The 13,048-nt window shown below is 56.7% G+C and overlaps 2 protein-coding genes across 2 annotated transcripts in view; one reads left to right on the plus strand and one right to left on the minus strand.

Moving 5' to 3' along the window:
• rps5 (ribosomal protein S5) overlaps nucleotides 1–13,048 on the minus strand; it is a 335,501-nt gene that overhangs the window by 90,184 nt on the left and 232,269 nt on the right. The window lies entirely within an intron of this gene.
• Nucleotides 1–13,048, plus strand: part of dhx16 (DEAH (Asp-Glu-Ala-His) box polypeptide 16) — a 30,153-nt gene that overhangs the window by 7,081 nt on the left and 10,024 nt on the right. Inside the window, 13 exon segments of the mRNA XM_069919337.1 lie at nucleotides 236–457; nucleotides 3,176–3,364; nucleotides 3,623–3,733; nucleotides 4,043–4,158; nucleotides 5,029–5,239; nucleotides 5,633–5,731; nucleotides 6,902–7,054; nucleotides 7,608–7,748; nucleotides 9,212–9,374; nucleotides 9,733–9,851; nucleotides 10,193–10,260; nucleotides 11,929–12,091; nucleotides 12,427–12,588. Coding sequence (XP_069775438.1) covers nucleotides 236–457; nucleotides 3,176–3,364; nucleotides 3,623–3,733; nucleotides 4,043–4,158; nucleotides 5,029–5,239; nucleotides 5,633–5,731; nucleotides 6,902–7,054; nucleotides 7,608–7,748; nucleotides 9,212–9,374; nucleotides 9,733–9,851; nucleotides 10,193–10,260; nucleotides 11,929–12,091; nucleotides 12,427–12,588 — 1,917 coding nt within the window.

The following is a 13,048-nucleotide window of genomic DNA, read 5'->3' on the forward strand; positions in this document are numbered from 1 at the left end:
AAGAAAAGCTCAGGGAAGGGGGCAGTGGGAGGGCAAGCAAGGGAGCAAGAAAAGCTCAGGGAAGGGGGCAGTGGGAGGGCGTGAGGGTGCAAGAAAAACTCAGGGAAGGGGGCAGTGGGAGGGCAAGCGAGGGAGCAAAAAAAGCTTAGGGAAGGGGGTGGGGAGCTAAGAGAGCAGGCAGCGCTGAGCAAGGGGCCCTCGTCCTCTCCCTCACCACTGGCCCTCTCCTTGGCAGAAGGTTCCAGATCGCTACGAGGAGCCCACGGGGGATGACAAGCACGCCCCGCGAGATGAACAAAAGCGGTGGGAGGAGGCGCACATGGATGCCGCCCTGCTGAAGTTCGGGGCCAAGGACGCCCGTGAGCACAACAAGGCAAAGGAGTATGAGTTCCTGATGGAGGAGGACGAGATGATCGACTTCGTCAGCTCCGTGTCCCTGCCGGGCACCGTCGCCAAGGTGGGCGCAATCGTCAGGGTGGGAACCACCCGCAGGGGTACTGTCCCCATTGGGCATCTACCACCCTAATCTGCAGCTTCACGATATCTCTCCTGAGGCTAGGCAGCCAGAATTGCCTACCAGTGCACAGCACAGGCTAGAAGGGCTGAAGGGCCTATTTTCTGTGCTGTAATGTTCTCTGATTTAAAGTGCTGCCTTGTAGCATGATGCCCCTGGTCCCGTACTCAATCCCCTGGCCAACAGAAGCAAGCCTGGCAAAAACCCCCTTCTCTGCCCTCTCTACTGATGTCATCATTGCCACGGAACCAAGAGACGTAGGGGCAGAAGTAGGCCATTCAGCCCGTCCAGTCTGCCCCACCTTTTAACCATGAGCTGATCCATTCTCCCACTAGTCCCACTGCCCGGCCTTCTCCCTTTGATGCCCTGGCTAATCAAGAACCCGTCAATCTCTACCTTAAATACACCTAATGATCTGGCCTCCACAACCACCACAAATTCCACAGATTCACTGCGCACTGGCTGAAGAAATCCCTCTGCATCTCTGTTCTAAGTGGTCGCCCTTCAATCCTGAAGTCGTTGTGCCCTCTTGTCCTGGACTCTCCCACTGTAGGAAATAACCTTTCTACATCTATTCTGTCCATGCTTTTCAATGAGATCCCCCTCATTCTCCTAAATTCCAATGAGTACAGTCCGAGAACTGACAAACGCTCCTCATGTGATAACTCTTTCATTCCCGAAATTGGTGAACCCAATCCGTAGCCCTCCATACACCTCCCAGCCCTGTGCCCCTCCCATCCCCAAATTCTTCTTAAACGTTAAAATTGAGCCCGATTCACCACTTCAGCCAGCAGCTCTTTCCATTCCCCCTCCGCTCTGTGCAAAGACGTTCCCCCTCGTGATCCCCCTAAATCTTTCCCCCATTCACCCTTAACTCATATTCTCCGGATCTTGTACAGTCATCAAGTGTTATTACCACAAAACCCATTATCCAGAATTTAAGCAGCCGGCAAATAAATCGGTAAAAGATACGGAAGGTTAAAATTGGCGTGCCTCGCTATTAGTTCGCCAATCACAGCGCACAATCTCAAGCAACCAGAAAATTCATTTATCCGGCATCTACCAATCCCCAGAGGTTTTACTCTATTTTGGTTTGGAATTTATCCTCACGGAAATCGTTTGCCTTTTATGCTCCTGCAGAGTTGCATTTAAAACAGAAAAGGCTTCACTCAATTCATGGCTGTGTTCACTCACCAAATTAAAGAATTTAATTTTGACGTGCTCATTTCCAATTTTATATTTTGATGTACAGCACGGTTACAGGCCCTTCAGGCTCCCGTGCCGCCCAATTACATCCCCCAGTACGTTTTTGAATGGTGGGCAGAAACCGGAGGCCCCCCCCACCCCTGGGGAAAACCCACATAGACATGGGGAGAGGGTATAAGCTCCTTACAGATAGCGCGGGATTCGAACCCTGGCCCTGATTCGCAGGCGCTGTCAGTGCTTTGCTCTAACCACGCCGCCCAATTTAACAGCAGGTGAACCTGTACCCCCAAGTCTCCTTGTTCTTACATCACTGCCCGGGCCTGAACTGTTCACTGTTTAACCTCCCAAAGTGCACTTCGAGCATAGAACATTCCATCACAGGACAGGATCTTCAGCTCACGAGGTTGTGCTGACCAATATAAACCTGCTGATCAATCTAACCCTTCCCGACCTTGCATTTGTAACCCTCTATTTTTCTTCCATCCACGTGCCTGCCTGAGTCTCTTAAATGCCCTAATGTTCCAGTCTCCCCCATCATCCCCTGGCAAGGCTTTCCAGGCCCCTATAACTCTGTGTGTGCACAAACAATTCCCCCCCCCCCCCCCCCCGACGTCTTCCCCGAACTTCCCTCCCTTCACTTTGTACAGACGTCCTCTGGTGTTCGCTGATCCCGCCCTGGGGAGTAGGTGCTGGCCATCTGCCCTATCCCTATGTACACCTCTCAGAATCTTGTAGGCCTCTAAGTTACCTCTCATCCTTCTTTACTCCAGAGAATCAGAATTTATTGTCAAGAACAAGTCACAAAATTCGTTGTTTTGTGGCAGCATCACAGGGAGAACATTCCACTTTACAAATTAGTGCACAACACCAGCCCCCCCCCACCTCTACTGACGCCTGGCCTCGCCTCGTAGACTTATTTCCCAACATCCTAGTGAATCTCCTCTGCCCCTTCTCCACAGCTTCCACATCTTCCCTTTAACTGAACACAATCCTCTGAGTGTGACCTCACCAAAATAACCTCTCGATTCAATCCCCCAGAATACCATAAGCCTTCTTATCTACCCCAACAACCTCCGCAGCGACCTTGACCCCGCCCCTCTCCCAGTTCACCTCGATCCTGACGTGAACTCTGTTCCTCCAATTCTGGTGTTATCTGTAGACTGACTAACCGTAGTAAGTCAGATGTTGACAAAGATGATCCCTGCTGGTCACAGATCTCCAATCTAAATTCCAGCCTTCCATCTCCTACAGTCAAACCAACTGATCCCCTCCCCCATGAGTCACGTGCGATTGGACCAGAGCGAGTCCTCGTCCAGGGTCTTGCTGAAGTTTCTGTAGATGACGTCAACTGCGCTGCCCCCACTGCCCTTCTTGGGTGGCTTCTCCATAAGAAAGCCTGGGTTGGGGAATCGGTGTTGTTCCACCTGTACGTTCCTCACCACCTTACCTCCCCAGGACGAAACATCCGTGGTGTCGGAGGCACAGAAACAGAAGGCGTCGCTCGAGGAGGTGAGGAGGAGCCTCCCCGTCTACCCGTACCGGGCCGACCTACTCGCGGCTATCGCCGAGCACCAGATTCTCATCATCGAGGGTGAGACCGGGTCTGGCAAGACCACCCAGATCCCGCAGTACCTGTACGAAGAGGTCAGTCTCACATCTCCGGCTCTGGGGCTTCACCCTGCAGCCTGGTCTGCAGTGCCATGGGAGGTGGGGGGAGCCCATCCTGGACTGTAATGGTTGGACCCCCAACTATAATGGGCCCTGGGGGTTCGATCCTGAACCGTAACCGAACTGTAACGAGTCCCGAGGGGGGTGGGGTCGGAGGAGAGCCACTGAGCTGGAGGTGGTTCCCTGTTGGGTTGGAACTGTGCTTCTCTTCACGCGCCCTCCCTCTCTCCACAGGGATACACGGCCAATGGGAAGAAGATCGGGTGCACGCAGCCTCGGCGAGTGGCGGCCATGAGTGTGGCCTCTAGGGTGGCGACTGAGATCGGAGTGAAGCTGGGGAACCAGGTGATTAGCCCCAGCCTGTCCTGGGTGGGGGGAGGGGTGAGATTGAGGGGGTGGGGGGCGAGAGTGATGGTGGGAGATTGGGGTGGGGACAAGGTGGGGGTGAGAGAGAAGGTGGGAGCAAGGTGTTGGTGGGAGGAACCTTGGTCAATATCAGCATCTTTTCCAGCCCAGTGACATGCGAGTGGTGGGAGGGTCCTTGGGGTGAAGGGGGTTGGTCCTTGGGGTGGAGGGGGGGCGGTTCTGCAGGGTGGGGGTTGATGGGCCTGTGGGTTAGAGGGGCTCTCCCTGATTGCTGTGTCCACTCCCCAGGTGGGCTACAGCATCCGCTTCGAGGATTGCACGTCGGAGCGCACGGTGCTGAAATACATGACTGACGGGATGCTGCTGCGCGAGTTTTTGACGGAGCCAGACCTGGCGGGATACAGGTACGAGAACAGCCCTCAGCACTGACACCTGGGGCTCGTTGAGGCCTGCAGCACCGAGTCCGTGCTGGCCGTCACTGTGTTAATCCCTGGTTGTTTTGTACCCTTCCCACGTTCCTGACAGATTCCACCCATCAGCTGGGCTGCTGACCAAACCAGTGCAGCTCAGAGGGGCCCGGGGTTGCTGACCAAACCGGTGCAGCTCAGAGGGGCCCGTGGATGGGGGTTGTGCTCGGATCTCACAGGATCCGTACCTGCACCCAAGCCGAGCAACAGGCAGCGCGTGCGAATCTCCTTGCTGGCCCGTGGTGACGCAGCCCGGGCGTGGTCAGATTCTGATTTCTGCTGCTATCTGTGTGGAGTCTGCATGTTCTCCCTGCGAGTGGGCTCCTGTCCCTTTGGCAGATTGATTTTCTCGTGGGGGTGAAGGGATGGTGGGTACAGTGCACAGTAACGGTCCGTGCCTCCCAATTAACCTACAACCCCAGTACATTTTGGAAGGAGGCGACTCAGACCTGGGGAGAACGAACAAACTCCTTACAGACAGCACGGGATTAGAATCACGGTTGCTAGCGCTATAACTGCCACACGAACCCGTGACGTCCATTCCGACCCTCGAGCCACTCATATGCACCCATTTAACCTATGAACCCCGTATGTCTTTGGAACGTGGAAAGGATCCCGGAGGAAAATCCACAGGGTGAGCATGCAAACTCTTTACAGACAGCGTCGGATCCGAACCTGGCTCTGTGATGGGGATACCGGGTGGCACCATTTGGTTCCGCAGCCCTGGTCTGACTGCAGTGACAACATTCCCCTGGCCATGTGACCCGACTACGCATCCCACGCTGACCACCTTTCCCCCCTCCCCAGCGTGGTGATCATCGATGAGGCACACGAACGCACCCTGCACACTGACATCCTCTTCGGGCTGATCAAAGACATCTCACGTTTCCGGCCAGACCTCAAGGTGCTGATCGCCAGCGCCACGCTGGACACCGAGAAGTTCTCCACCTTCTTCGACGACGCCCCCATCTTCCGCATCCCTGGCCGCCGCTTCCCCGTCGACATTTACTACACCAAGGTTGGCTGGCCGGGAGGGCAGGGTTCTCAGAATGGGCTGAAAGAGGGCGTGGGGAGGGCGGTGTCAGGGTGAACTGGCCAGAGAGAGCGTGCATCTCAGGATAGACGGGGGTGTCAGGGTGGGCTGAATGAGGGTGTGAGGAGTGCAGTCAGTGTGAACTGACAGGGGGCATGGGTCTCAGGATGGGTGGGGGTCTAAGGGTGGGTTGGTCGGGGGTCAGGGCTGAGAGCAGCCCACTCGGGACCACGCCTGGTTGGCACCCATCCCCAGGTGCAGCAAACGGCTTGGTTCTGTGTGCTACACAGGCAGGTCAGCTCGGGCAGTAGGCAGGAAGATTGCACACAGCCTGGCCAATTCCTGCGCCTACTGACAGGACCTCTGTTCTCCCCGCAGGCCCCAGAGGCAGACTACCTGGAAGCCTGCGTGGTGTCTGTCCTGCAGATCCATGTAACCCAGCCGCCAGGTGACATTCTGGTCTTCCTCACCGGCCAGGTGGGTGTGTCTGGGGTTGGTGATGAGCGGCTGTCCATCCGGGAGACCTGGATTCCACCCCCCCCCCCCCCCCCCCTTCCAAGTGGACCCCGGTCCTGGCCAGTCTCTCACCCTCTGGGCCCAGCCCAGCTCTGTTGTCCCCGCCGTGGTCTTCATCCTCAACGGGGGGACGTGGTTGAGGGTCTGTGATCCCCGGCGTTCATCAACACTTGCGAATCTGCAGGGGCCGTCGACTGCATCCGGTGCTCCTGGTGGGGTCCCCTCCACATCAGAGAGACTGGACGCAGACTGGGAGATCGCTTTGTGAAGCTCCTCGACTCTGTCCGCTGTGATAGCCTAGACCTCCCAGTGGTCACCCATTACAATTTCCCGTCCCATTCCCACGCCGACATGTCTGTCCATGATCTCATGCACGGCCAGACTGAGACCATCCGCAAATTGGAAGAACAACACCTCATCTTCTGACTGGACACCCTCCAACTGGACGGCATTAACATTGACATCCCTGGCTGTTGTTACCCAACACCCTCCCAACTTCTTCCACCGTCCCCTTCCCTCATTTCTGCCTCCCTCCCTTTTCCTTGTCTCCCTTCACACACCTCTCTCCTTATCCAATTAACTCCTCTACTAGGGTCTCATGGTGGAGGGGGCCCAGATGGAAGATGAGGTGTCGTTTCTTCAAATTGCGTGGTCTCAGTCCGGCCGTACGTGGACAAACACGTCGGCAAAGGAATGGGACGGGAAACTGAAATGGGCGGCCACTAGGAGATCCATGCTCATGCATTGGACAGAGCTGACATGCTCAATGAAGTGATCTCCCAATCTGTGTCTCCCCTTCCCTTCTCCAGTCCAATGCAGAGGAGACCACAACGGGAGCACCGGATGGAACATAGGAAGTAGGAACAGGAGTAGGCCAAGATGGGGGTAGAGGGGGAGTCTGACTGCGCGACCCTGGGGGTGGGGTGTCTTACTGCTCATCCATGGGAGGGGTGGGGGTCTGTCTGTTTGTCCCTGGGGTTGGGGGTCTGACTGCTCATCCTTGGGGTTGTGGGGTGTCTGCTCGTCCCTGGGGAGGGGTGAGTGATCTGACTGCTCATCTCGGGGGGGTGGGGGTGGTCTGACTGTTCTTTGCTGGGCTCTGGATGGTTTAACTGCCCCACTCACCCACAGGAGGAGATCGAGACCACCTGCGAGATGTTGCAGGACAGGTGTCGCCGGCTGGGCTCCAAGATCGCGGAGCTGCTGGTGCTCCCCATCTACGCCAACCTGCCCTCGGACATGCAGGCGAAGATCTTCGAGCCCACCCCTCCTGGTGCCCGGAAGGTGAGGGGTTGCTGCAGATGGGGTTGATGGCTGCATTGGTTCAGAGCAGCCAGTTCCAACCAGGGCTGGTGGCCATGGTCAAGAAATGATTGAGAATGGTTGGGTTAGAGGGCTGTTGTCCAAACACAGGCCAGTAAAGGGGAGAGGGAGGTACCACCCTGCCACTTGGAGAACATGCAAACTCCACATGGGCAGCATCTGTGGTGGTGATTGAACAGTCCCTAGGGCTGGGAGGCAACGACTCCACTTACCTGCAGAGAGAGCATGCAGACACCACACACACAGCGGCAGTGGTGGGGGGGGGGGTGGGAATCGAACCTGGGTCTCTGGTTCTGGGAAGTAACGGATCCACTTACCCGCAGGGAGAACGTGCAGACTCCACACAGACAGCGCCGGAGGGTGGGGGATCAAACCCATGTCCTTGGTGCTGGGAGGCAGTGGCTCCACTAGGTGAGGTTTCCTCCGGGTGCGCCCCCCCACCCCTCCCCTCTGGTGCTGCGGCCTAGAGCGACCTCTGCCTGATTGACTTGCACCTTCCCCTCCCCTCCTGTAGGTCGTTGTGGCCACCAACATTGCGGAGACCTCACTGACAATTGACGGCATCATCTATGTGATAGACCCCGGCTTCTGCAAGCAGAAGAGCTACAACGCGCGGACAGGAATGGAGTCCCTGATCGTCACTCCCTGCTCCAGAGTGAGTGCTGGGGATGTGTCAGAGGGTGGGACCCAGTGCTCTGCAAACCTCCAATCACCTCGATACAAAAACACTTGCATTGATGTAACACCTTTCACTTCCATTGATGTTCACCCAGAGAAACGGGCCCTTTGGCCCTTCTAGCCTATATTGAACTATTTTTCGGCTTGGTCCCACTGACCTACACCCAGTCCATCACCATCCATACCCCTCCCATCCATGTACCTGTCCAATGTTCTCTTACATGTTGACATTGCGCCTCCACTTCCCTCCCCCCCCGCCCACCTGCTGCCAGCTTGTCCCACACTCAGCACCCCCTCTGTATGAAGCACTTCCCTCAAATGTTCCCCTTAAATCAAAGGGCGTCCATAGTGATGGAGGGGGGAGAGAGAGGGAGAAGGGGGAGGGGGGGGGAGAGAGAGAGTGGGGGAGGGGGGAGAGTGAGGGGGGAGGGGGGAGAGAGAGGGGGGAGGGGGGAGAGAGAGGGGGGATGGGGGAGAGAGAGGGGGATGGGGGTGGGGGAGAGAGAGGGGAGGGGAGAGAGGGGGAAAGGGGAGAGAGGGGGAAAGGGGAGAGAGGGGGAAAGGGGAGAGAGGGGGAAAGGGGAGAGAGGGGGAAAGGGGAGAGAGGGGGAAAGGGGGAGAGAGGGGGAAAGGGGGAGAGAGGGGGGAAAGGGGGAGAGAGGGGGGAAAGGGGGAGAGAGGGGGGGAAAGGGGGAGAGAGGGGGGAAAGGGGGAGAGTGGGGGGAAAGGGGGAGAGTGGGGGGAAAGGGGAGAGTGGGGGGAAAGGGGAGAGTGGGGGGAAAGGGGAGAGTGGGGGGAAAGGGGGAGAGTGGGGGGAAAGGGGGAGAGTGGGGGGAAAGGGGGAGAGTGGGGGGAAAGGGGGAGAGTGGGGGGAAAGGGGGAGAGTGGGGGGAAAGGGGGAGAGTGGGGGGAAAGGGGGAGAGTGGGGGGAAAGGGGGAGAGTGGGGGGAAAGGGGGAGAGTGGGGGGAAAGGGGGAGAGTGGGGGGAGAGGGGGAGAGTGGGGGGAGAGGGGGAGAGTGGGGGGAGAGGGGGAGAGTGGGGGGAGAGGGGGAGAGTGGGGGGAGAGGGGGAGAGAATGGGGAGAGGGGAGAGAATGGGGAGAGGGGGAGAGAATGGGGAGAGGGGGAGAGAATGGGGAGAGGGGGAGAGAATGGGGAGAGGGAGGGAGAGGGAAGTGAGATGGGGAGAGGGAGAGAGGAGGTAAGGGGGAGGCAGGAAGGAGAATCGGGAAGGAGGGGTGGGGAGGTGAAGGAAGTGTGGAGGGAGAACGAGAGCAGGCAGCAGAGATCCTGATGTGCCATTCACCATTGCAGCCCACAGTCCTGGTATCCCCCCAGTTGAGACCATTTCCAACCATATCAGGGAGCTCATGTCCACAAGTAGAATGGCACTGCAGCCACATTTAACCCTTGTCCCTTTTGCCTCCTTCCCATGTGCAGGCCTCGGCCAATCAGCGAGCTGGAAGGGCTGGGCGGGTGGCAGCGGGGAAGTGTTTCCGTCTGTACACAGCCTGGGCCTTCAAACATGAGATGGAGGAGACGTCGGTGCCGGAGATACAGCGGACAAACCTGGGCAATGTGGTGCTGCTGCTGAAGAGTCTGGGTAAGGAAAAGGACCTCACGTTTCGCCTGCATCTGATGGAGGGAGCTCGCATTTTGCCATCGTCTTGACGGAGGGAGCTCACGTCTCATCCGTGTCTGACGGAGGTGGTTCGCGTTTCACTCATGTCTAGCAGAAGGGGCTCGTGTTTCACTTGCGTCTGACAGAGGGAGTTCGTGTCTCACCCGCGTCTGGCGGAGTGGGATCGCGTTTCGCCTGCATTTCACTCGCGTCTGGTGGAGGGAGCTTGCGTTTCACTTGCGTCTGGCAGAGAGGGCTCACGTCTTGCACCCTCTCTTGCTGTTGCCTCTTTTTCAAGCCCTCTCCTGCTCCCATGTAATGCTTTTCCTCTGTTGTGAAGGCATCAATGACCTGATCCACTTCGATTTCATGGACCCTCCACCCCACGAGACGCTGGTGTTGGCCTTGGAGCAGCTATACGCGCTGGGAGCTCTCAATCACCTCGGGGAGCTCACCAAGGTGGGGCATGGGGTTAGGGGGGTGAGGGGGTGCTTTCAGTGGGACCCCTGACCCAGATGGTATGCGTGGGTCACTGCCATCTCTGTACGTCCTTACACACCTCCACCCCTCTGCAGTCCCCCCACTTCGCTGCCATCCTCTGCCGCCCCACCCCGATCCACTACCTCCTCCTCTCTGGGGTCCACTCAAGAGCCTGATAAAAGTGGGAGAGAACATCCTTGAACCTGGAAGTTTTACCGTCTTGAGCTCGTGTATTTGCCCTTGGGACCAGGGGTGGGGGGGGAGGCTTGGGGCACGGGCCTGCGTTCTCGCCTCCCTAACCTCGCCGCCATCCTTTCCAGCTGGGCCGGAGAATGGCGGAGCTCCCTGTGGATCCGATGTTGTCCAAGATGATCCTGGCTTCTGAGAAGTGAGTAGCCCTCGGCCGCGGGGCATGTGGGTTAGGGGAGGTCATCGAGGGTTAAGGGGATGAGTGGGGCTAAGAGGAAAATTTACATCAGCCATGATTCCAGTAGGAGAGCAGACTCAATGGGCCAAATGGCCTAATTAGGCTTCCATCTCTTGTGAATGAGGCGGCAGCAAGCGATTGGTGGATCCCTAAGACACAGGAGCAGAAATAGGCCATTCAGCCCATCAGGCCTGCCCCACCATTCAATCATGAACTGATCCATTTCCTCACTCAACCCCACTGCCCAGCCCCTCTCCACATAACCTTTGATGCCCTGGCTAATCAAGAACCTGCCTTAAATACACCCAATGACCTGGCCTCCACAACTGCCCGTGGCAACAGATCCCACAGGTTCTGGGAGGAAAAAATCCCTCCGCATCTGTGATCTGAGCGAATGCCCTTCAGTCCGGATGCGGGTAGATCGGTGGGCAGACAGGGGAGGGAAGGCGGAAGGAGGTGGGCAGATGGGGGAGGGAAGGCAGGGGTAGCGGGTGATAGCAGCGGAGACTGGGCCTTTAGAATCGTAAAAACCATCGGGGGAGGGGCGACACCAATGAGAAGGTGTTGCTGCGGACGCAGTGACGTAGGAGAGGCCGTTTGCAGTGACCTCCCGCCTGGCGAGCCGGACAGCGGCCACCCGGCAACCACTGAACCGAGAAGGGAGAGGCGATGGATTACATGTGCGGGACGTCAGGCCCAGACCTCACCCACAACCCCAATTACACAAGTACAACCTGATGAAACAGTGTTCTCTGGACTTCAGTGTCAAACCATGAAAACACATAGGTAGACATCACACCCATATTTACAAGCAACTTGTATGCAGTATAGACGTAAAAATAAATCAATATTGTTTCGTGAGTATGAGAGTTTAGGAGGGTCAGTGTGAGCGGTTTCTTTGGTCGTTCAGCATCCTCACTGCCCGTGGGAAGAAGCTGTTCCTTAGCCTGTTTGTGCTGGATCTCTTCCCCGATGGAAGCAGCTGAAAGATGCTGTGTGCAGGGTGGAAGGGTCAATGATTTTGCACATGTTCTTCAGACAACGATCTTCGTAGATCACGTCGATGGGAGGGAGATCCCAGGGATCCTCTCTGCCCCTCTTCTGGTCCTGTGGATTGCCCTCCGATCCATTTCCCTGCAGTAACCGTCCCCACACTATGATGCAACCGGCCAGGGCATTCTCCATAGAGCTCCTGTAGAAGGTTGATGTGATGGTGGCTGGTAGCCTTGCCTGACTCAGTCTTCTCAAAAAATACAGTCACCGTTGCGCCTTCCTGACAAGTGAGGAGATGTTGAGCGTCCATGATAAGTCACTAGTTAAGTGAACTCCAAGGAACTTGGTGCTCTCCACGACAGTATTGTTGATGTGTAATGGAGGATGTAGCCTTGAGCTGTTGGACCCTGCAAGGGAGCGCTGTGTCTCCACTCTCCACTCTCCCTGTGTCCGCACCAGCGCTGTCAATTTTTAAATATTCCAGCCATAAACTTCCTGGAAACTTTGCCAGGGCTGCTGTCTCCGTGTGGACAGGGACCCAGCCCCAGCTTGGTCACTGTGTTTAGGGACCCAGCCCCGGGCTCGGTCACTGTGTTGCCCCTGTGTGTTTTCTGCTCACTCCCAGACTCCCCGCAGGTACCAGTGCTCAGAAGAGATCCTGACCATCGCGGCCATGCTGTCGGTGAACAACGCCATCTTCTACCGCCCCAAGGACAAGATGGTGCACGCCGACAATGCCCGCATGAACTTCTTCCTGCCGGGGGGCGATCATCTGGTTTTGCTCAACGTCTACACACAGGTGAGGAGCGAGGTGGACCAATTGCTGTGTGGTAATGTATTCAGGGGGTGGCGTCAACCAGCATGCGTTCAGGGGGAGCAACAGCATGCGTTCAGGGGGAGGCGTAAACCGTCCTGTGTTCAGGGAGGTGTAAACTGTCCTGCCTTTGGGAGTGGTGTCGATCTTCCTGAATTTGAGGGGCAGCGTAAACCGTCCTATGCTCGGGGGCAGAGAAAATCTTCCCGCGTTTTAGTGGCTGCGATATTGTTCCCACATTCACTTTCCTCCCCTGCCTTTCTCTTCTTCCCCCCCCCCACCCTCTCCTCCCATCCACCTCCCCCCACCCCTCCCCTCAGTGGGTGGAGAGTGGCTACTCAACCCAGTGGTGCTACGAGAACTTCATCCAGTTCCGCTCCATGCGCCGGGCCCAGGACGTGCGGGAGCAGCTCGAGGGTTTGATGGAGAGGATCGAAGTGGAGCTGAAGTCGTCCGCCAGTGATAACATCCTCATCCGTAAGGTACTCCCGCTGTGGCAAGAGGGGGTTCGTGCCACAAGCATCAGCTCTAACATGTGCATAGCTGTATATAGAACAGGGAGCACATCTCAGTGGTGGGATGCAGTGAGACAATGGGTCAGTGGGAGATAGCAGAATCAGAATCTATTGTCTTGAACAAGTCCCCAAATTCGTTGTTTTGGGACAGTGTCACAGTGCAAACATTTCTATAAACCACCTTACAGAATATATAAAAATAGTTCACAAAAGACAAAGTGAGGCTGTGTCTGGGGTTCGTTGCCTGTTTGGGAATCTGATGGCGGGGTGGGGGAAGGGGAAGAAGCTGTTCTTATGCCGCTGGGTACCCGTCTTCAGGCTCCTGGACCTTTTCCCCGATGGTATCAGAGTGAAGAGGGCATGGCTTGGGTGGTGGGGTCTTTGAGGAGAGAGGCTTTTTTAAGACACCGCCTCATATCGATGTCCT

This window comes from Narcine bancroftii, chromosome 2 (genome assembly GCF_036971445.1).
Source record: "Narcine bancroftii isolate sNarBan1 chromosome 2, sNarBan1.hap1, whole genome shotgun sequence".
NCBI lineage: Eukaryota > Metazoa > Chordata > Chondrichthyes > Torpediniformes > Narcinidae > Narcine > Narcine bancroftii.